At 40.4% G+C, this 23,146-nt stretch overlaps 4 protein-coding genes across 9 annotated transcripts in view; 2 read left to right on the top strand and 2 right to left on the bottom strand.

Moving 5' to 3' along the window:
* The first annotated feature begins 72 nt into the window (after positions 1–72).
* NO66 (Bifunctional lysine-specific demethylase and histidyl-hydroxylase NO66) lies at positions 73–3,445 on the top strand. Its single transcript, XM_089473144.1, has one exon. The coding sequence runs from the start codon at positions 224–226 to the stop codon at positions 3,035–3,037; it is 2,814 nt and encodes a 937-aa protein (XP_089329270.1). The 5' UTR covers positions 73–223; the 3' UTR covers positions 3,038–3,445.
* Positions 3,446–3,618: 173 nt separating this feature from the next.
* On the bottom strand, positions 3,619–4,191 carry mRpL33 (mitochondrial ribosomal protein L33). The gene is made up of 3 exons (XM_018016768.2): positions 4,051–4,191; positions 3,880–3,983; positions 3,619–3,813 (listed from the first exon to the last, which is right to left on the bottom strand). Exons 1-3 carry the CDS (start codon positions 4,089–4,091, stop codon positions 3,764–3,766), a joined length of 195 nt encoding a protein of 64 aa, XP_017872257.1. The 5' UTR covers positions 4,092–4,191; the 3' UTR covers positions 3,619–3,763.
* Positions 4,192–6,073: 1,882 nt separating this feature from the next.
* Positions 6,074–23,146, top strand: part of norpA (no receptor potential A) — a 64,420-nt gene continuing 47,347 nt past the window's right edge. For 2 of the 4 annotated variants that reach the window (XM_018015065.2, XM_018015067.2), the window contains exons 1-2: positions 6,120–6,650; positions 19,319–19,369. The gene's annotated coding sequence lies outside the window, so the exon portion shown is untranslated. Of the gene's footprint in view, positions 6,651–10,292; positions 10,601–19,318; positions 19,370–23,146 lie in introns of those variants that run through there. The other 2 variants (XM_089475662.1, XM_089475663.1) reach the window with 2 other exon arrangements.
* On the bottom strand, positions 11,940–14,896 carry LOC108619929 (uncharacterized). Of its 3 annotated transcripts, XM_089475678.1 has the most exons (6): positions 14,754–14,896; positions 14,512–14,692; positions 14,078–14,442; positions 13,041–13,397; positions 12,830–12,963; positions 11,940–12,723 (listed from the first exon to the last, which is right to left on the bottom strand). In XM_089475678.1, exons 3-6 carry the CDS (start codon positions 14,432–14,434, stop codon positions 12,438–12,440), a joined length of 1,134 nt encoding a protein of 377 aa, XP_089331804.1. In that variant the 5' UTR covers positions 14,435–14,442; positions 14,512–14,692; positions 14,754–14,896; the 3' UTR covers positions 11,940–12,437. The 3 variants fall into 3 exon arrangements, with proteins under 3 accessions (XP_089331804.1, XP_089331803.1, XP_017872254.1); XM_089475677.1 differs by lacking the exon at positions 14,512–14,692 and having other exon boundaries at positions 14,078–14,466; positions 14,754–14,799; XM_018016765.2 differs by lacking the exon at positions 14,754–14,896 and having other exon boundaries at positions 14,512–14,735.

Genomic DNA, 23,146 nt, shown 5'->3' with positions numbered 1-23,146 from the left:
TTGATTATTTTTAATTCAATCTGTCGAAGAACATCATCGATACACGCACTATGATATATATTGTAACATCGATATTTATATAGACAGTTCGCCGGGTAGCACGTGTGCCTTTCGTTCAGAGAGAAATTCAGATTTGTCAGAATTGTGTAAAGTTTGTAACAAGTCACAGAAAAAAAAAAAAAAAAAATTTTGTGAAATTTCTCGAAATAAAAATTTTCTGAAAATGGACCGCATATCAGCGTACGCCGCTTACGGTCTAGCGCCAAAGAAGACATCGAAGCGTTCCACAATGAAGATAGCGAAACATGTTTCAAAGAAGACTGCAAAGAAAACTAAAGAAGCTATGGCGGCCAAGAAGGAAGCTCGAAAGGCAGCTGCAAAGGCGGCTCTAAGAGAGGTAAGAAAATTAGAACGAAAGGCCGCGGCAGACAAAGCCGCAAATATAGCCGAAGATAAAGCCGCAGCCAAAGCAGCAAAGAAAGCTGCTAAGAAAGCTGCAAAGAGAGAGAAGAATATAGCTAAAGAGCAAGCAGAGAAATCAGCTGCTGGGGTGACAGAAAATGTGCAGAAGCAACCAGAAAATGGACAGCAGAATAACGGCACGTTGCTCAATCTGTCAAACGGCAAACAGCACCAGAAGCCGAAGGCCGCTAAAATGAGCAGCTCGAACGGCAGTTTTTCGGGTATCGACAGCGATTTCCTAAACAGCAGCGATTTCGGCTCCACTGAAGACAGCTTCATGAGCGGCAGTGGCGATAGCTTCGATTATAGCAACAGTAGCGATTTTGACTTTGACAGCGATGGCGACTCGAATGATTTCGATGACAGCGATGCCGCTGCCAGCAGCTGCGCCAGTTGTGAGTATTTCGGTATGGACTCCAAAATGGCGGTTGGCCAAGGGAGCGACTCTAACGGTAATAGCTACATGCATAACGGTACAACTCAAAGCGAAGATCAATTCACTGAGGAATACACGCTGAGCAGCATTTTCAACAGCACCAGCAGCAGCAGCGCCAATCCGATTAAAGCCGAGCCACGCAAAGCAGCCAAGCGCAACGAGCCCTTTGACATGAACAACAATAAGAATAAGCCGACTGCAGCCAAGCAGCCGAAGATGTCTCTGAAGCAGGAGCAAGCCCAGGTGGGCAAGCAGCGCGCCGAGCCGGCGCCATCGTGCCCGCTGCCGCCGCGTCCATCGAAGACAATGATCAAGTCGTGTCCGCTGCCACCCAAGGCACCGGCTGCCAAGCCCGTGCCGAACAAGTGCCGCCTGAGCAGCCGCGAATCTCTGACCAAAACCGGTGCCAAGTCGTGCCGCCTCTCCAGTGCTCCGGCCGACAAGATGGCCAACAAAATGGCGGCCCCGTCGCGCAAGTCAAGCAGCAAGAACAAAAACAACGATAACAACAACATCGATACCAACAACAAGAAGGATGCCAACAACAAGAAAGATGCCAACAACAAGAAGGATGCCAACAACAACAAGGATGCCAACAACAACAAAGATATCAACAACAAGAAGGATGCCAACAACAAGAAGGATGCCAACAACATCAAGGATGCCAACAACAACAAGGATATCAACAACAAGAACGATGCCAACAACAACAAGGATAACAACAACAAGAACAAGCTGAGCTCGAACGTTTCACAGCTGGTGACCGGCACTGAGAAGCTACGTGGTCCGGTGCATTTGGAGAACAGCATCGAGGAGGGCAAACGCATGCTGAACTGGCTGTTGAATCCGATAACCTCGGAGACCTTCTTCGAGCAGTACTGGGAGCGCAATGCATGCCAAGTGAAGCGCAAGCAGCCGAACTACTTCAACCAGCTGATCTCGTTCCAGATGATCGACGAGATGCTAATAGAGAACCAACTGGAGTTCACCACCAACATTGACGTGACCACCTATAAGAAGGGCGTGCGCCAGACCCTGAATCCGGTGGGCCGCGCCATGTCCCCAGCCATTTGGGGCTACTACGGCGATGGGTGCAGCATCCGCATCCTGAACCCGAGCACCTATTTGCCCAAGCTGCGCCAGCTGTGCAGCACAATGCAGGAGTTCTTCCACTGCCTCGTCGGGGCAAACGTCTATCTGACTCCGCCGAACAGCCAGGGATTCGCGCCACACTACGACGACATCGAAGCCTTCGTGATCCAGGTGGAGGGCCGCAAGCGCTGGCGCCTGTACGCCCCACCGCGCCAGTCCGACGTGCTGGCACGCACCTCCTCCGGCAACTACAAGCAGGAGGAGCTGGGCCAGCCGCTCTTCGACGCCGTCCTCGAGGCGGGCGACATTCTCTACTTCCCTCGCGGCACCGTCCACCAGGCCGTCACCGAACCGAAGCAGCACTCGCTTCACATCACTCTCAGCGTCTATCAGCAGCAGGCGTACGCCAATCTACTGGAGGTGCTGATGCCCTCCGTCTTGGAGCGCGCCATCAAGCATCATCTTTCGCTGCGTCGCGGGCTGCCGCTGCACATCTGGCAGCACGTCGGCCTGGCCAAGGGCGGCCAGCAGAGCGAGCAGCGCGACCAGCTCATGAATGACACCAAGCAACTCATCCAGCGCTACCTGGTGCCCACCGACGCCCAGATCGACGCTGCCGTGGATCAGCTGGCCAAGCGTTTCCAGCACGAGGCGCTGCCGCCCTGCATCAAGCCCGAGGAGAGCGCGCGCACCGTCTTTGGGTCGCGCAGCATGACTGATAGCCGCGGCCAGTGCCTCTGCGACTACGAGCTGACCGAGAAGACCAAGGTCCGTCTACTACGCGCCAACATCCTGCGCCTGGTGGCCGACGGCAGCAGCCTGCGCGTCTACTACTACGTGGACAACGCTCTCGAGTACTGCAAGAACGAGCCCAACTACATGGAAATCCAGCCCACTGAGGCGCCCGCCGTCGAGGCCCTGATGACCACCTATCCGGCCTATTTGAAGGTCGGCAAGCTGCCCCTGCGCAGCGCTGACCGCCGCATCGAGGTGGCCACGGCCCTCTGGGAGCGCGGACTACTCATGACCGAGAAGCCCTTCAAGTAAACCCAAATATAAATATATCTATAAATGGCTGCAGCTAGCCCATCCACCACTACACCAAGTCAAACATGCGCTGTGATTCTCCGCGTTAATCAAGCACACTAAACAATCCTCGTTAACTGTAACTGTAACAACTAACCATACACCCTCATACACTACCGCACACTTTGTAATACACCGTGTTAATCGCACACACATTCTGACCTGATCTATTGTACTCCACTGCACTAAATGAATAATATAATTGTACTCCACACACATATCCTGTAATTCACTATGAAGACCCTTTTGTATGCTAGTCGGTACTTATAATTCCAGCAATGCCAACTCTACTCAACTCAACAAATCAAAATGTCTTCTAAAGAAGTGTGTCCAACGCGAATGAAAAATAAAGTATTTTTTTATAAAAAATGTACATGGTGTTCCTCATTTATGAGTTTTTTTCAGATTGACAATTATTAGACCAAAAGAGCTAATCTTATAACCCATATTCAGATAGCATAAGAATAGCTCCACTGGTCTTATAAAAATTTGCTTATAAAAGGCAATGGAACTATGAGAACTTTGATTCAAACAACAGAAAATTAACAATTATAAGAAAATGAACTTTAATGCAGTGCATACATATATATATATATATGACATACCGACTACATACACACATATATTCATATATATATCAAGGAAAAGAATGGAACACTAGAGAAGCCCCTGGAGCAGCAGAACGATTTAAGCGCTGCGAATTCTCTTGCGCTCACGATATAAGCTCTCCTTTTGTACTAGAAGACAGAAATAATGATAATTAGTATTTCAGTAGGTAGCGAACTGAAGTATATGTCACTCACTATACGGATCGAAGCGAATCAGCTCTATTTTATCTGCGAGCCGCTCACGGAAGAGATTGAACTGATGCCCGCTGACCACGCTCTCCATCAGCACCATGATGCGCCTGTCGATTGATAGAATGTTCTATGAGTGCTGCTCATAATTTTGCCAAATGACAGTTAATCACTTACTTGCTCTTGACTTTCTTGAATAGCACGTTTGTTAGTCTCATTTTTGTTAGAATTGAGCGAATTTAATAAATTATTTTGTTAACACCTGAAAATCGTTGTGCAAGCCGACAGCAAAAAATGTGCTAAAAAACGACACAACCAGCTGATTGCTCGCACATGTTATTGAGCTATCGATTGTTGTACTATCGAACGGTCAAACTGGGCGCGTAATTTCAAACGAACAGCCTTTAGCTATTTGTTGAATTATATATTAATAATAATTCTCCTATCGAGTTAATCACTCACAAGTTTCTCACTTACCTAACCTAAATTGCAGCAGGAAAAGCGCCTATACCAAGTTAGTGCCTATACACAATCATGTTTTACTATTCCACATATTGCTCAACTATCGATTCATGATGTTCTATCAAGCTGTGCGCATAATTTTAAAATAAATGAATTATAATAAATATGAGTGTAATACTTATCTTGTTGTATACATTTTTAAAGCTTTGCCTAACTTGAATGTTTTAATTATGAATATTTGCATATTGGCAAAGCGCTAAAAAATGGCACATACAGCTAAAGCTAATCGCACTAATCGCACACACGTGCCTATCGATATTACTACTTGTGTTCAGTACCATCAACGCGCGCAATTCAAAACGTATTTACATTTGTCTTTTGTATATTTGCTGTGCTTTGTATTTACCTTGCGCTGACACTGACATAGTCTTAACCTTCTGTAAGTATATAAGTCGTGTACTCGCTCGCGTGTCCCTGAAGCCAACGCAAAGCAAAGCTTAATCCACTTACGTTTCTTTTTCTCCTAAAAAAGCGTATATTTAAAGCAATGCAAACAACAGACCGTGTCTGTCCCTGCCCCTGTCACTGTACAAACTCTTGGCTGTGGCACACGATCTGGCTGGCTAGACAAGAGTCACATCACACACATCAATAAGCGCATGACTAGACTTCCGCCGCCGCAGCCGCTGCCACCTTCGCCACTCTCTCTCTCTCTCTCTCTCTCTCTTTCTCTCTCTCTCTCTCTCTTACACACACACTATGTGTTTGGGAATGTGGGGTGATTCCTTTCCGTTTCCGTTTTGTTGCGCTGGTCGTTAAATAGCTTAAGCTGATACAAATTAAATTAAATGAATACATAGCAAGGCGCTCATTGTCAGGGTCAAAGGGGAGGACGGACGAGGACACGACGAGCGCACTTCGGTTCGGCAGCACGCATACATAACCTCAAACAATGACGCCAATTGGCACAAAAGCTTAAATGTGTAATCCTGTCGAGTTGACTGTAACGGTATTGTTGTTGATTCTTGGACCTATTACCATATATGTATATATGTGGCGAGGTAAGGTCAACAGCATCAGCAGCAACAAGAGATGAATAAACCAACTTTACGCAACTAGACACGCATACATATATATTTATATCTGCATGTATAGCTATATGTGTATATGTGTATGTATTTGTATTATAGTAAGAATAATCTGTTTGGCAGAAGCAGCAGCAGCAGCTGTAAAGGCGGTAATTTGCCTGCTCACGTGCTTTCACACGTTGCTCAACACTAATGTCAAAAAGCACGTGCAGCATCTCGCTCGCACCTGTACCAAAACCCTTGCTGCCTTGAATGCAGCCAAGCTTTGGCTAGCGCCAGCTTTAGAAACCAAACAAAAACATGAAACACACACATATTCACAAACACACACATGTACACGGCGAAGCTAACGCGGCAGCTCTGCACGATGCAGCCCGAAAAAGTAGACTAATAATATAGCTATCCAGTATTATTACATTATTATAATATATGGTGTTGTTGCAGGATAAGCACTAAATACTAAATACCTATTATTCTTATAGAAGAAAAGATAAATAATACTATATGTTTAATATTTAACGTCATATGTAGCCTTTCTAAACACGCACTATTGCGCTGGACGCGACTGTTCGTAAGCACAAAACACTCTCACACACTCACAGCAGCTGCTGTCGCACTTGTAGAGCTTTTCAAAGCGTATAGGGCTGAAGCTGAAGCCAAAAAGCTCATGCGGCTGGCGACAACGTCATCGTGTAAATAAACGCAAGTTCAGTCCATCAACGACACTCGTGCGAGGCGGATGCGAAAGCGCGCGCAACTCTCTCTGCCCAGTGCCATAAACAAAACATTGACAGGAGTAGTAAGAAAAAGTTGCCTCTTTTACAATTCTGAAATCGAGTCCGAGTCCAACAAACAACAGCAAGAACAACAAATAAAATAACAAATACAATAACAAACACCACGAGCAGCTTCCTAGGCCTTGCTTGCTCTCCTTATTGTTACAACAAAGAACAAAAAAAAAAAAAACAATAACAGATTTTTTGTTTTTTTTTTTTCGCGTGTTGCGTGTAAATAAATAGCGTAAAGCAACTTTTTCTTGCTATTTCCGAGTGTTGCTATTTTTTTTTTTTTGCAATTTTTTCATGTGTTGCAGCAATTACCAAAAAAATATAAATACAATAATAAAAACAACAAAATGCCAAACCAGAAAATATAAACAAGAAATCACAGACAGTATTTACAGCAGCAGCGGCAGCGCAGCAGAAGCCAGCGTCAGCGCCGACAGCGGTAAGCATTCAAAATATTAGTTAAAAGCCAGAAGACAAAAACAAACCAAAAAACAAAAAAACATTTGCATTGCATAGAATTTTAGCTTATGCGCGCGTTACCTCGCTCTCGCTCTCTCCTCCTTTATCTCGCTGTGTCCCTGTCTGTGTGTGTGTGTGTGGGTGTGTGTGTGAGTTCCTGTTAAGTTTGTCCGTCATATGTTTATGTGTGCGTGCGTGTGTGTGAGTGCGGCAATTCATGTTGTTGTTGTTTTTTGTTTTTGCAGCGCGCTTTTAGGCGCAACTCGAATGCAGCCAACAAGCAAAAAAAGAAAAAATACGAAAAAGCAGCACAAAAATAACTAATTAAAATGTCCGCAACTGTCAGTCGCACGCAGCATACCTAACCCTGGACTGCCCCCTTGCCCTTGCCGCTTGCCCCACGCCCCTGGCCCCTGGCCTATGTCTTGCTCTTTCGCTATGCCTCTATTCATGCCCATTGAATTTCGCATCCTCTCGACTGCGTCCTTGGCCATGCGCCCACACGCAATTGCATTTACAGTTACGGACATCACAGCCGCAGTCGCAGTCGCAGTCGGCGTCGTTAGCCGTTCAGTTCCCATTTTTTTTTCGCATTCCTTTTGCACGTTGTTTTTGCCGTTACCTAGAAATTGCAATTTTCCATTATCGCATAGATTCATTTATCTGAGAACTCTACAAACGATACTCTGTAAACTGAAATTGATACCAGGGGTGTGTCCGACTGCAGTAAATTCTCAACATATGTGTATAATATATATTCTACTGATGATCCTTTTATAACTATCGTTAGCAACTGCTACAGTCCTAGACAGTCATCATAGCATAGCATAGTATGCTTTAGGGTGTGCGAAAATTAACTTATCTAATTCAGAATTTCCATCCATAATGACTAGTATCCTCAATATAATTAAATCTAAAACAAAAAAAAAAAAAAAAAAAAACAAAAATAGTAAAAGTAATTTCAAATACTTTTCGGGAGCTCAAGGAATTTTCGCTTATGTTTCTCGCTTCTCAGAATACGGAAAAAATTCCTCAAAGCAGAAATAGTTGACTTCAACTTTCTAGTTCCAGGAAGAAATTACCCAAGGGTAATTGTCAAAGGCAAAAGGCGATTTCCGGTTCGCTTAGGGCTTCTCCTTGTAAGCTTTCAAAGGGGAAAATCGAGTAGCGGTAAATAAATACAAAATTATAACTAAAATTGAAATTGAAGAGGTCTCTACTATAACCATTAGTAATCCCATATTTGTTAGTATAATGTCTCACCTAACAAAGCAAAGGTTTTTTATTTTTCTAGGCAGCACATTTTATGTGAAACGAGAGATGCATCATACTTGTATCGTAAACCAAACACATATACACCTATTCAATAAAAGTTGCAATGTCGTTTCAAGTTCAGTTCTTTACTTGACACGAAAATCTAGAATGAAGAACTATATATATGTAGTAAAATATAAATTTTAAATGGATATACATATATACTGGTCTTTTTAAATATCTCCGTCTCCAAAGTAGCATAAAGCTTGTCAACTTCTTAGAGGAGGTTTATATTATATTATATGAATCATTATTATAAGTATCTAGCTCTGAAGCTTTAGAAGATATCGTTCCTTATTCCGATTTTTTCACCTTCAACGGGCGTATGCACATCTGTATATACTAAATATTTCTATACGGATGTTATTGACTTGAGTGTATGACGAATTTTGACATAATGACAAATTTTACACAAAGCCAATAAACTTGTTTTCGCTTCGTCAATGAATATAGAAACATCAAACCCAAACCACAAGTATAAAATACTTTCTACAATAACAAAATACACATATATTTTCTATAGTTCCCTCCGTTTTCTATATATATGAGTATTTATAAAAATACTAATATAATATGAAATTTAAAATTAAAAAAAAAAAAAATATATATATATATATATATATATATATATATATTCTTTATGTTCGAATTCGCCAAAAGTATAACACCTTTTTTAAGTAAATAACTCTGTTATATTGTATATGTACATACAAACAAATATTTCCCTACGATTTCATTCCCAAATTTAAATTATTTCCCTTATTTTCTAAATGTCCCTCCCTTTTATTTCCCTTTCCCTTCCAGAAATTTACAAGTCTGATTGGTTCCATAAATGAGCAAATCTATTTTACAGTTACTTTCAAACTTCAATCAAGACTGCTTCACATTACGTGTAACGGTAATATCAATATTCTTTTTCTTGTTATAAATTTGTCACCGTTCGGTAAGATCAGCATTATCAGCCTGACTCCCAGCTTCAATTAGCATAAAAGCAGCGACGTCGACTGGCAGGTGAAATGCGTTAATAAAGAGAGAGGGAGAGGGAGAGACAGCGAGAGCGAGAGCGAGTGAGGGAGTCAGTCGGTCGAGCACACCAGATACATAAGTAAATGAATAAATAAATAATGTAAACAAAATATTAAATTAGAAGAAATTTACTTATGCACGCCGACGCAAACACAATTGAATGGAGCGAAAGGCAGAGCGAGCGAGAGCGACAGTGTGAGAGAGGTGTGAGAAGGCGGCTGACTGGCATACAAAGCATATACAAAAGTAAATTGTGCAAAAGCCCATTATAAATAAAGCAAAAACAAAATTTACACACACTCCCTCTCTCGGTCTCGCACGCTCTCTTTGCACACTGCTCACTGCTGCATGCTAAAGTTTGAGTAGCACTGGCCAGCATTGCAGCCACTTGTTCCTTTTTCATATGTTCACAGTTGTAGGGCAATTGCAATTTGCATCGCAGCGAAAGTGACCGCTTGACGGGTAAATCTGATATACCCTATCCAAATCTAATGTAGAGACTATATAACGCACGAACAAATATAATCTTGTGCGTCATTATGATAAATTTCTTGATATAAATATCAACGTGACATATATTCTAATAAAAGACATTTCAATGATATACACAAATACATGGATTACAGGGTATTTCGCCATCGGTCTTTCGTTATTGTTATACTTTTTTTTGTGCTTGTTTGCCTGGCTGCTTGATGTAAAGATTGTGCAATAAAGCTACAATAACAAACAATTGCCGCACATTCATTGCACACACACACACGCGCAGGCTCGTATAAAGATAGAGATATGCATATAAAATGCTGTGAGCGAATTTAGCAAATATGCACTCTCGCGCTCTCACGATCGGCAGATCGTTAGCCACGCATACGCTCACATTTGTGTTCTCACCACACTCTCCTTTTTACACTTTCGTTGGGCTTTGATAAACGAATGATGGCGCTGGCGGCAGCGGCGTCAGCGGTAGCGACTGCATGGCGAGCGCGTATCCATTGCTGTGGCGCTCTCAGCCGGTCAGTTGTTTGGCTGAGCTTTTCCCGTTAGCCCACTCGCAGTCGCACTCGCACTCGCGCACATTGCCCGATAAACAGAAAACAAACGAAAATCCAAAGAACAAATATACACACACGCATAGACAAGCATGAGCACATAGAAGCCGCGTCACGGCGACGACGGCAACGTGTTTCGGTTTCGATTGTTTGGCAGGGCAAAATACAGAAGCTTTAAATACAGTTACTTCTTATACACAAGGTAACAGGCAGGCAAAAGTGCGCGACGCTATCCAAAATGTTGTTGTTATTGTTATTGGTCTGATCTCCAAATATTGTTTGTTTGGTTTTTGTGTTGTGTTTTATTGTGTGTGTGTGTTTTTTTGTTTTTGTTTTTTTTTTTGTTCATCTCTTTGTGTGAGTGCGCGCGTGCTTTAGCTAAAAATGCAACAAATTTGCAACAACGAGCATGTGGCAATTGCTTAAAGAGCAGCCAGCCGCAAAAACGAACGTAAGATATCAGAGTATGAAGAGAGAAGGGGAGCAATAGAGAGAGAAAGAGAGAGAGAGAGAGGACAGAGAGCAAAAGCGCTCCATTGCGACGGTGAGTGATATTGGATTGCGTAAAGTGCTACTCAAACTGTAAGAGAACAAGCCACAAGCACTTTAACCACTTTTTTCTATAACAGGTAAAAAAGGTGTTATACTTTTGGCGAATTCGAACATAAAGAATAAGCAAAAAATACTTTGATTAGAATAAATGCACAAACATGTTGATAATATACATATTATGCAGATATTATGTGATATAATGGCAAAACAAACTAAAATTAAGATGATAATACAGTTTTAATTATAATAATTAGTACTGAAATGTGCGTAAGCACAGATCCGAATGGGAAAGAAGATGAAATGTATAAGTACATGTATAGTTAGATCTGATTGAATGTCCAGACTACTTAGATATAGCCATAGACACGTTGACTTTATACTGTTAATGTTTGCGCTCTCTATTAAAGCTAATAATCGAGTATTTAATTGACATATTAATTCTTTAACAGCAATTAACTAACAGACAGCATTCGCTTTACAAGCGCGCTAAAGTTCTAGAGTCGACGATATGCAAACAGTCGACAGGTGTTTGCTGATAGTTTTATATGCTTTTCACACACATACGCGTACACACACATACCTCTGTATACATGTATGTACATATAGATGAACATGCGGCATATTGAATTACATTACAAACTATTTTGTTTAATTAAAGTCGCGCTACGGTTTGCACCTTTCACATTTCATGGCTGCTGTTGTTGCCTGACATTAGTTGATGAGAATATTTTCCACCATTTTCCATTACCCTTTTCTATTTCCATTTACATTTCCATTGGCACATTGCACAGTTCAATTCATCGAACGAGCTGTGCAAATGTCAGAAGCTGTTTGTCTTTGTGGTCGGATGGGCTCAGGGCACCACCCCACCCCAACACCTCCTATCTGCCTACCTGTGGTGACAATTATAGTATTATGCACTAATTGGGTTAATAATAAGTGACAGTGTGTCTGAATAGTGATGGACTAGCAAATACTCTGTGGATTGCTTTGCTTGTATAAACTATTAACTATGTATATATTATCTTTGTAAAAATTTCGACGTATAAAGATAAATCGAGCAGCTTATTAATTAATCACATAAGCAAAACTTTATGTTAACTAGACTTTACACAGTACCTTGGATTTTAATTAGATATATGTACATACATACATATATGTAAGTTGATTAATGTATATCCATACGTTTTGGTCTAATTTGATTTGTTAGACATGCTCTTCTGATATACATGTTTACTAGAACATAACTTAACTTTCTGGAATGTTTTTCATCCTCCAGCATACCCTCTTGCGCTGCATTATAGGGTATAATCAAAATAATCATCAACATATTGATATTTCTCACATTTGAAATACATTTTATTGTCGCTCTAGACTATTATTTGTGCTAATATTATTATACAATTTGATTCTTCTATATATGAACATACATATACATATATATAGATACATATATATAAATATATATATGCATGTATACATATGTATATAATATACAGATTATACTCGTTAGACATGCTTACTTCAGTATTGTAAGCATTTACATGTAGATAAGGGATAAGGGATTCATTCAAATGTAAATTTCGATTACTTTATCTGACAAAAATTTTTAGACTTGGATCTAGTGATTCACTTGCAAAGGAAAAAATATAGAAGAGATGAAAACGAAAGCGATAAGTAACAACTGAAATTACAACATTCACTGATCTAATATATATATAGATCTATATAGAAATTTGTTTCACGATGTGGCCTAACTAGTCTCTCATATAGCCGACTTGATATTTAACTATATATCTATATACATACATATCTGTGTATATATGTGGTCAAAATACGGCGCCGATAAGCAAGATGATTGTGACACAGATGCCCACCGATGCGACTGACATTTTTGGCATCGATATGGGCTTACGGATTGGGACGTTCAAAAATCTGGCAACAACTTCATGTGCAATCAGACTCAAGCTTGGCCAAATCGAGCGCAGCACGCGCCAGCGATACGGATTGATGAAATAGATCACATAGCGAACCATTCCGATATTGCGTTCGATTTTCTTGATCTCCTGTGCAATTCGATCGTTTCGGGTCTCTCTCAGCAGCTCTGCGTGTTTACTGTTGGAGAGAAAATGAATAATAATCAGTAAGAGACAAACGAGAGAGAGAGAGAGAGAGAGACGATAGACCAAGTGAGAGATAGAACCAAAATATTTATACTTACAGCTCTAGTTCGGCCAATTCCTGTTCGTAGCCCTTCAGTGCCTCGTATGCCTTATCGATTTTTTCCTGCTTTGAATGTACAGCAATAACGATATCATCGTGTTGTGCTTGGAAGCGATCTTTCAGAGTCAATAGCTAAGTAATCGAGATATTTTTATGAGAAGCGATAGAGAGAGAAAGAAAGAGAGAGAGAGAGAGAGAGAGAGCATTACCTCATCCTCCAGTTCGGCATTACGCATCTCGAGAACGCGATTCTGGCGCTGTTGTTCGGCCAATTCGTGGGCGCATTCGCGAAACTTGGTCAACTCCTGGAACATTTCAGTCTTAGTGGCGTTAAGCAATTCTGCAAAACTATTGCATTCCTGTGTCTTGACGCGCAGCTCACGGCGCAGCTTTGCCTCCTTGCGACGCAAAGCATTCAAAGCATTCTCAACGCTAATACATCCCTGGGAGCGCAGCTCTGCAGCATATTTCACCTCACGTAGCTCCATTTCGAGACGATCGCAGCGTCTCTGCTCCTTGCAGATCATCCTGTTGCGCATGAATAAGTCATCTCTCATTGTACTAGCCTGGGATTATATAATATAAAATTAGCATGTATAAGACTACCTGTGAAATCCTCCCAAAAGGTATCTCATAATATCTATGCATATTAGATATAAAAGAGACGGATATTTATCTATAAATTCTCAATTTATTGCTATAGATCTATTTGTTGCGTTTAGAGGATATGCAAGGCTAATTAGATAAGCATGTGTGGATACTTTGTTAAAAACTATATAAAATTTACGTTAAGATTGAACCAAATATCTTGTTTAAATAAAAGATAATTCCTAAGAGCTTAGTTTTGTAACTTTCTTTGTTAAAAACTCTATAGTAGATAGATTATTGTATTATTGCTTCTCAAGGAGCTTTAGCTATGGTTAGCGCTTTAAATCAAGAGATCAACCTCATTTTTTGATGAAAAACCAGTTTTTATGGTTTGCCTTGGAAAACATGTCATGAGAAAAATATTTTCACAATTTTGGAGAGAGATAAATTGAGGAACACAAGATGGTGTTGCGATTTGGTAACTAAGTCGGATTCTGTCTACAAAACAGTTCACTACTGAGCCATAGAGATAAAGAGATTCATCCGAGTGCAGTTTACAGATCTGAGTTGAAGTTAAAGCGTGTCTATCACGTACCTTCCTTCATTAGGAAGTCAAACTATGGTCTAATGGAATTTGTACCTGCTTTGCAATGCTCACCTTGATTTGATATTTGCGAACCAGCTCATGCAAATCACAGACCTCGGCGCAACGACGACGCCAGAGACGGGCGAGCATTACGTTGAAAACTTTAATAGCTCTCATACGACTCGGCATATCCATTGGCTGAGGTGTGGTTGCTGTTGCCACTGTTTGGATAGCATTTGGCTGCTGCCTCGGGGTGATGGGGTCAGTGAGTATTGGCGATGTTGAGGGCCGTAGATAGGCGTACTTTGATTTATGTGGACGCATCAGTTTCTCAAATGTTGAGTTCAGCTCATCGATGTCTTGATTGAGATTCTGCTCCATGCCGCACCAATTGCTGTTGTGATTCTGCAGTGTGTCCTTTGATGACATGACCTTGCCTAACAGCCGGGCAGGGATGAGGGCTAGTAGTGAGAGGAAGTTCGTTAGCTTTCGAGACTTTTACTTACCGTCTTTCGCGCGCTATCTATACTACGTGAACTAGAAACTGCAGATATTGCTTTTGATCTTGCATATATATATTTAAATATATATGTTTGTATTTATGTTTATGTATGTATATGTTATGTGTTTAGTTGTGTTCATTCCAAATGGGAAAAAAAATTCCTATTTTTCAGCTCCGAAAAGTCTCTGTAAATGCTCACACTCAGACATACAATTCCAACTCACAAATTTATATACGCTTACGTACGTTTATCCCTGAACTGAAATCCAAAGCACATTTGATCTGACGGAAAATTTGTTTTACCTTTTTTTTTTCGTCTTTTATTATTATTTTGTAATTTGAAAGAAAAGTGAGAAAAGTTTTTTCAATATCCTTTCAAACTAAACTTTTGAAATTCGAAGCGAAGAGCAAAGCTCATTTGTTTTCGTTTTATTCTTTTGTGAAACTTTTAGTTTGAGATACGTAAATACAGAACATTAACTTCTACTCGGTTGAAAGATTCGAGCAATTGATTGTTGGTAGGATTGTATACGAAGATTGAATTTGAGCAGAAGTCTGTGAAATAGACTATCTACGTAGATATAACTATGTAATTCAGCTAACTTAAAATTCTAGAGAGACATTAAAACGTCTGGCTTCTAAGAAGTATGCGAAAAACGAAGACTTTTTGTTTGTAGGAGCAAAATAAACTTTACAGAGTCTCTCTCTCAGTTTGCCTTACTGTAATGTTACAGTCAACAGACTGGACTGTAGGATCTCTCTCTCTCTCAATTTTCTCTCTCTCTCTCAAATTTTCAGGTAAAACAGCTAAATACCATACTAACAAAATAAAATTAAGATCTTAAACATCCATATAGTAGAAGCAAAAATACAGACTCTTGAAGTTGCAACATTGAATTCGTGTTACAGTTTTGCTCGTCACTGTATATATGTGTATATCTATCACTATGTATGTTTGTATGTGTTTGTAGCTGGCGAAAATATGAAATGAGAAATTACACTATTGACTTATTGACACGGTTGTTGTTGTTGTTGTTGTCCGTTGTTCGTTGCCTGCTGTTGTTGCCTGTTGCCACACGCCATTTTGACAGTTTGAGCGCTTTGCAAACAAACCAACGGCCAATTTTGTAATAGAGAGCAAAGGGCAGGCGGCACGAGGCCGCTTGCCGCTTGCCGGGAGGGGGGCGTGGCGTTGACAGGCATCAAACATAGTTGCTGATAAAGCGTGAACATGCCGGGCAGGAAACGGGGGCGTATATGGGGAAATATGAGTGAGAGTTGCGTTGGCGCCTGGCAGGCAATTACCTCCAATAACTATAAATGAAAGTATCGAAAGAGCATTGTGTGAAAGTTGCAGTTGCGCATACTCGACTCAGAGATACCCCAGCTTTAGATATGAAGAAAACTACATATGTTACATTGAGTGAAAGTTATCGATAAGTTAGATTAAACTTGAAGTACAGAAAGTAAATTAAATTTATGAATAAGTTAATATAAATGTGATATCCATCGATATTCATTGGCAAACAGAGCAAGCCAAATGGTAAGCCTAGTTAATATGCTTCGGACCCGGAACTTTGTAATAGTCAGTCATGACCTTTGATCCGCGGCTTAATGGGAATATTCCATAAAGTTCAAGGCTTCTCGTTTCGATTGTTGGCTACAAATTTTTGAAACGCTCAAGCGCTGGCTTAACGTTTCAGCCAATTGCTGGGAAACAAGGCAACAAATTGATAGACTGATAAACCGTTAGATTGATAAGCGGATAAAGTGAGCCAAGTGTCTTGTTGCCAAGATTGGCGCACATAATTAATTAAAATATCATTAGAGGCGGGGGCCAAAAGGAAATGCGAGCGATAGCGTCCTGGCAACCAAACCATAAAACTGGGCTAAATAGTTCCAGAAGCAACAGGATGCCCAGATAAGGATGCCCGGATAGAGGACAGATAATAGAGGCTAGAGTGAAGGAGTAGATGAAATGGAAGCGCAAAGCTGAAACTAAGCCAAGTCGCATACAGACACAGCTGGCCAAACTAATTATGCGCTCCAGCGCCACTGGAATCTTTTGCATATGAAAGCAGTTGTGAAATTGCCACGACCTTAGCCAGGACACCCACTCAGTCGACGCAATCGCCCAGCCCCCTCTGCACGCCTAACCCCTTTTACATGGCATGCTCGTATTCCATTCAAAGGCCATAGCATCTCATCCGCCTCGGCTTCTTCGTTCCCCCCTTTTCACTTTTTGGCATTGATTAAAAGTTTTAGCAAGTCAATAGAAGCCAAGCCCATGCCCATGTCCATGTCTAGGTTCAGGTCCAGGTCCAGGTCCAGGCTCTGGTCCACGTCTCGTCCTGCCGACAGAAGGCAACGCGTGACAGCTCAAAATGCAATTTGCAGTGCTTCTGCCGTGTAAAGTTGATGGGGATTATTTAAATTTATAAGCGAGTCGAAAATATTCATGAAAACCGAGCTCGAGCTTTGCCCTCGTGTTGACTTCTCAAAAAACAGAAGCGAGAAATTGATTCAAATCAAATTAACAATTCCATTTTCGCCTCGATTTCGCACCCAGAAGCTATGAGTTATACTTTCCGGCCAGGTTTTATTATAACAATATACCGGTTAAAGACTTTAAAGGGGGTTCAGACAACACGTTTAAAGAAAATAAAAATTTCCATTCGTCCTTTTACTGCACCTATAGAGACTCGATAGATGGATTCGAAATATATGTATTAGATATTTAAATGGATTCTTCCAGCATCTCTCGAAATCTTAAAGAGTTATATATATATAAAATCTTATATGCAGCTTCTATTCAAATATATACAGCCTATGAATATTTCGTTACTCAGATACCCCTTACTTGTCTGCGACAAGCCAGAGCTGAACTTCGATGGATTCGATGAGCATGCCTAGAGCGTGAGAGACAAACTTTATAGTTTGCAATTTATTGATAACTTATGAACTTTGATGTTCCTTTTAAGCAGCTTTCATTCTTGTCGAATTTGGTGTGGGCGTGCCAACGGGAGAGGGGGGTGGTGGGGATGGTAAACGGGGGCGTTTCCTTAAGACCTTCGTGGCCATTCGTGAAGTATTAAAAAAAGTTCGCTTAAGTTTTTATATATTTTTGTTGTGTTTTTGTTTGCTGCTGCATTTCCTTGCTCCACAGACATCCACACGCTGTGTGCTTTTGGCAGCTTGTGTATCTTCTTCTACTTTTCCTTGTTCTTCTCCTTCATCATCCTTTTGTATGCATGCCTTGTCATTCTGGTTTTTCTGTCGGTTGTGTTTGCTTTTGCCATTTTGTTTCCGCCATTTTCGCTGCTCATTTGCTGGCTGTTTATTTGCATAGCCGCGTGTGCCTTGACTCAGGGCTTAGCCACAGCCACGGCTACGGCTACGGCTACGGCTATGGCTACGGCTACGGCTACGGCTTGGCTGCAACTCAGCTCAGCTGGGCTCACCTGGTTTGCCAGCTGTGTTTTTTATTTGATTAGCATTTGTTTATAAATGATTAACAAAGAGGTTAATGTGGCCCCAGCAGCGAGCGGGAGCTAAACAGCAAAGTGGGAGCTGCTCATGCCAACGATCTGGCAACGCTGGCAACAGCGGCAACAGCGGCACAGAAGCAGCTCAACCAGAAAACGTTCAAGGCAAAGGCACTGGCACTGCCAGAGCCAGTGTGAGCAAAGAAATGGAAATTTAGTTCATTAGGCACAGCTATGGGGCAATTCCTTTATATATATATATATATATATATATATGTAATGTGTGTGTGTGTGTGTGTGTGTGTGTGCTGGATACAGTTAGAGTGCAACAACGCTAGCAACACTAGCGACCTTCACACACAGACAGTCAAAGATATGAATGCGACTTCTTTAATTTTTATACTCATTCGCCAAATGAGCAAGCGAGCGTATTGGCTTGCTAAGCAGGGTCCACCCAGCTGTATGAAAACAAACCAATTGAAATCTATTGAAGCTTAGAGACTTGCAATTTAAAACATTTACACTTTGATCGAAATATGTAATATATCTAGTAGAATTTAATTAATATATAACTAAAATATTTATTACATATACTCGTGTAGACTATGTTTCTATTAAAATAATTTATAGATTTGCCAAATATGCTCATTTGAGGCATGACAAGTCAGGAGAAATTGTATATAGATTATAAAAAAGAAATTTTTGAACTATAACTGAACTGAACATTTATTTTGCTGGAGATTTCTTATTCCGAATTTTCTCCAGTTTACTTATTTTCGGGCCATGAATGAGTATTGTGCAGTCCATGACGCCCGACTGAACAACACATGCTTGCTTTTTTTTTGTGCCTCGCGCGCCTTTTATGTTGCCTCGCACTCACATCATGTATATATGTATGTATATATATAATCATAAAAAGCATATATATATGCATGTATGTCTGTATCTGTAAGGATGTATGTGTGTATGTGTGTGTGTGTACGTACATTCAAACATCGCTTGGATTCACCAAATTAAGGCCAACAGCAGCAACAACTTGGGCAACAATTGCGCAGAGTGAAAAGTTCAGGGAACTCTCTCTGGCTTCAACACACACACACACCATCACACACACACACACACACATACAGACGTACATGTGCCCTGACTCTGACGTAGCTGAATCTAATTAGGTAAATCTCAGTTTTACGTTTCCTCCCACTCAAGCAGCTTATTAAGCCCGAACAACAGTTGCTTAGCTTTCAGTTTAAAACACCCAACATGAACTGCAAATTGTATTAAATTATTTTCATTAATTTTAGTTTATGTTTTTTTCTCTCTTTGCAGTTTGAAGAACGCCCTCCGATCGACCGAAAAAAAAAAGAAAACAAGTTTGCCGTAAGTAGAAAAAAAATCAATTTCTTGCTTTGCAACAAATTGACAGGCACTTTATCGTCTGCCTGTCAGCATTTTTGACAGCAACTTTAGCAACTGGTGCTGACAGCGTTGCCACCTGACGAAACGGTGTTGGTTTTCTCAATTGAGGCAAAGTTGATGATGTGAATGATTGAGAAAAATGTAGAGAAAGAGAAAGTAGAGTATGTGGAGTATGTGAAATACTTTATAGGGCATCTGCTCGTCGTATACTCTTTCTGATACTCTCCTCTCCTGTATCTAGGCAATTTGAAATATGATTTGATGCTTGAATTTCTATTGCCTTTCCGATTCGCCTTTGACTTCTTTGTGCGTCTATTAACGCATGAGAAGTTAATTTTCTTTGGCATAATTTTAGATACATAATTTTACAATACAAAGAAATCGCGTTTCGAGCGGTCTTCAGTGGGTATATTAGTACTGCACATGGTCATCTGTTCTTTGTTATTTTCTCTTCCTACTAAATTACTCAAGAGCTGAGTAATTCTCTATTATTACCGAAGGTTAATCATATATCGAAAGAAACAGAACAAACATAAGAAGTGTGTTTCAATGTTAGTCATACCTACATCTTGGAGTTAATTGGGATGTTTAATATAGTGTAACAAAGAAAACTTTGTTAAGGAACGGAAGCCGGTGTAGTCATATCAAAAGATCTGAATACAATAATTTATAGGGTATTCGTGCTTCGTCACTTCTAGCAAAACTAAATTAAAGCAATTTGCCTCATTTTCACAATTATTCTACAGAATTGAGCAAAGAAGGGATTAAATTAAACAAATTTTTTTAATAGAGTATCTGCGCTTCGTCACTTCAGGCAAAGGATTCTTTTTTTTTTTTTTTTTTGCCTCGTTCTTTTTTTTGTATTTTTATTATTATTTTATTACAGTTAGCTCGTTCGCGTATGTACATATATTTTATATTTTATGTTGATTCGCTTTGAACAAGACTTGACGCACACCCACACACACATACACAAATACACAGGGCACTAAACGGCTCGCCTGTGTGTGCGTGTGTGTGTGTGTGTGTGTGTAAAGTTGGCATAGTTTTTGAGGTTTTTTGCTTGAATGTATGCAGCACACTTGTGGCTCATGTTGTATTAATATAATCACTTTGGGGATTTTGTGGCTAAAACATCAACAGCAACAACAATAGCAACAACAATAGCAACAACAACAATAGCAACAACAACAATAGCAACAACAATAATTGTCTCTCGCTGCTACACCACTCACATGTTAAACAGATATTAAACTATAACTATGGAGGGTTAGTTTCAGTTAGCTTCGAGTGGAAGATTTTTACTAGTTTCCTCTGGCTGCGCTCCCTACTCCCTCCGCTCTCCCCTTCGATCGACTGCTTTGCACTCCTGTCCTGTTTGGCCTTTGGCTCTTGGACAGTTTTTGCTAGCCGCTCCTTGATTATGACAGTTACATGTCGTATTTTGAATATTTCATGTTGTTGCTATACCCACACACACTCATTCTCTCTCTCTCTCTCTCTTTCTCGCTCTACCATTCTGTCTCTTTCTCTTTCAGTTTCCTTGTGTGTGACACTCTGTATTTATGTGTTTTTTGTGCCCAATACCCTAAAAGCCTCAACAGTTGTGCCCAAAAATGTGCGGCATGCAATCGCATTTGCTCCTGCACAAACACACACACACACACATACACTTTGACACACCCACACTCACATGCAAATAAAATAACGTTAACTCACAAGTACAGAAAATCTTATAATATTATAAGCTTCTCTTAAAGTTCAACTTGAATATGAGCTGAGCAGAGCAGAGCAGAGTATAGACCTCGACTTGACAGACATCACTGTAGTCAGTGAAAGCTCTCTTAACGGACAGCTTGATTAGGTTGACAGCTGCTTTGGCATTTGACATTTATTTCTATTTTTGTTTGTTCTTTAAATAGATTGTAATATTTACATATCATTTGATATTCATTGCACTGTAATGTAATTGTTATTCTTATCGTTATTATGTATGACTGTCATGACTATCATAATTATCATTGTTGTCTTGTTTGCTATTGGTCATTATTATCTATATTGTGCTGACCTTTATCACTATTATTGTTGATCATTAGCGGCATGATTATCATTATTGTCTTTATTGTTATATTCTTACGATTTTTACTATGCAATTAACATTAGTATTATTCATTATCATCATTACAATCATTAGTATTAGCACTAGTAGTAGTATCATCATTGTCATTATTCATTATTATTGTCGCTCTTTTTTTGTAATTTTCATATTTATTAGCAGCTGCATTATAATTATTATTAGCATTATCATTGTCATTAACATTAATATTAGTATTATTGATTATTGATTATATGAATTATTGATTATTGATTACTAGACCTATTTCGATAGTCATCATCATCATTATAATTACTATCATCATCATCATCGTTATCATTGCTAATACATTATGCAGAGTTGCTTTGGTTTCTTACCCAGCTTGGCTCAGTTGCTCGTGTCCTAGCCACAGTTGGCATAAATCAATTGAAAACCACTTGACTTCGCTGCCTGATGCTAACCTTTCTGAATTCCCTCTTTTCTCTTGGGGTAGCCACCTTTGTAGCATTTGTTGAGCTACTTTGTTCAAGATGCGACACATGTGATACATCTTTCTCTGTGTGTGTGTGTGTGTGTGTGAGTGGTATTTGGTTTCTTCTTATCTATAAGGCACTTGTCACATGCTAAGCAAAGAGCTGTATAGAGGTTTTTGGGCGACTAGGTCTATTAAAGCCTCTATCATATGGGCTGCATATGTGTGGAGCCACTAACTGGAATGCTAACCCATCCTTCAGCTGTTATCTATAGCCAGGCATCCATTCACTCATTGCTCAACTGATGCTGTTGTTGTTGTTGTTGTTGTAGTTGTTGCCATCATTTCGTCATGTTAATTTGGCGAAGCTTATGGCTTTTGAGATGGCAAACAGCAGCAAGGCAGAGTGAGAGCGAGAGAGCGGGAGAGAGAGAGAGAGATTGCTTTACCTCTGTAGTGTGGCCATCATCAAACAAAAAAAAAAAAGAAGAAGAAGAAGAAGAGAAAGCGTAGCATACATTTGTGCGTCGCTTATGTAACGCAGCGCTGCCTTGACATTCATACTGTGTGTCTGTCTCTGTCTCTGTCTCTTTCTCTCTCTGTGTATTTGTGTGTGTGTGTTGTGTAAGCATCGTTACGTGCACACACATAAAACGCGCCTCCTAATGTTAGCATCATTAGCCAGCAGCACCAGGACCTTCTTCTTCTGCTTCTTCTTCTTCTTCTTATTCGCCTTGTTCTGCTTCTGCCTCTGCTTGCTCCACCTGCTGCCAGCCTCAACAAGAACAACTGCGTCACACGCTCGCCCGCTTATCTTTAACGTCACACACACATACACCTGGCAGTCGTGTGAGTGTGTGTGTTGCTCTTTGGTTATTTTCCGCTTGGCACCTTATATATATATATATATATATACATATATATATATATATATATTTTTTTTTTTTGACTGACCCATGGCACAGTCCTTGCTAGATCCCCACAAGAATCTGGACGATCTCTGTGTGCGCCTTTTGAGTTGGCTCTTTAATGCTGATGACATCGCATATTGCACTCGGCCTAATCTAGTGCAGGCTGCCGCTGTTGCTGCTGCTGCTGCTGATGACAAAACGAGCATAATGGCCAGATAGACAATCAGACAGGCAGACAGACTCACAGAGAGAGAGAGAGA

Source organism: Drosophila arizonae, chromosome X (assembly GCF_054131065.1).
Source record: "Drosophila arizonae isolate 15081-1271.41 chromosome X, UAZ_ARI_1.0, whole genome shotgun sequence".
Lineage (NCBI taxonomy): Eukaryota > Metazoa > Arthropoda > Insecta > Diptera > Drosophilidae > Drosophila > Drosophila arizonae.
The sequence above is the reverse complement of the archived record's forward strand: the minus strand, read 5'-3'. Positions and strand labels throughout refer to the sequence as shown.

Coding starts and splice junctions, on each gene's coding strand:
- mRpL33 (XM_018016768.2), bottom strand. CDS start 4,091: ATGAGACTAACAAACGTGCTATTCAAGAAAGTCAAGAGCAA. Junction 3,984..4,050: donor TTCAAGAAAGTCAAGAGCAA/GTAAGTGATTAA, acceptor ATCAATCGACAG/GCGCATCATGGTGCTGATGG. Junction 3,814..3,879: donor GATTCGCTTCGATCCGTATA/GTGAGTGACATA, acceptor TCTGTCTTCTAG/TACAAAAGGAGAGCTTATAT.
- LOC108619929 (XM_089475677.1), bottom strand. CDS start 14,784: ATGTGCTTTGGATTTCAGTTCAGGGATAAAC. Junction 12,964..13,040: donor ATGCCGAACTGGAGGATGAG/GTAATGCTCTCT, acceptor TCGATTACTTAG/CTATTGACTCTGAAAGATCG. Junction 12,724..12,829: donor GAATTGGCCGAACTAGAGCT/GTAAGTATAAAT, acceptor TCTCTCCAACAG/TAAACACGCAGAGCTGCTGA.
- NO66 (XM_089473144.1), top strand. CDS start 224: ATGGACCGCATATCAGCGTACGCCGCTTACGGTCTAGCGCCAAAGAAG.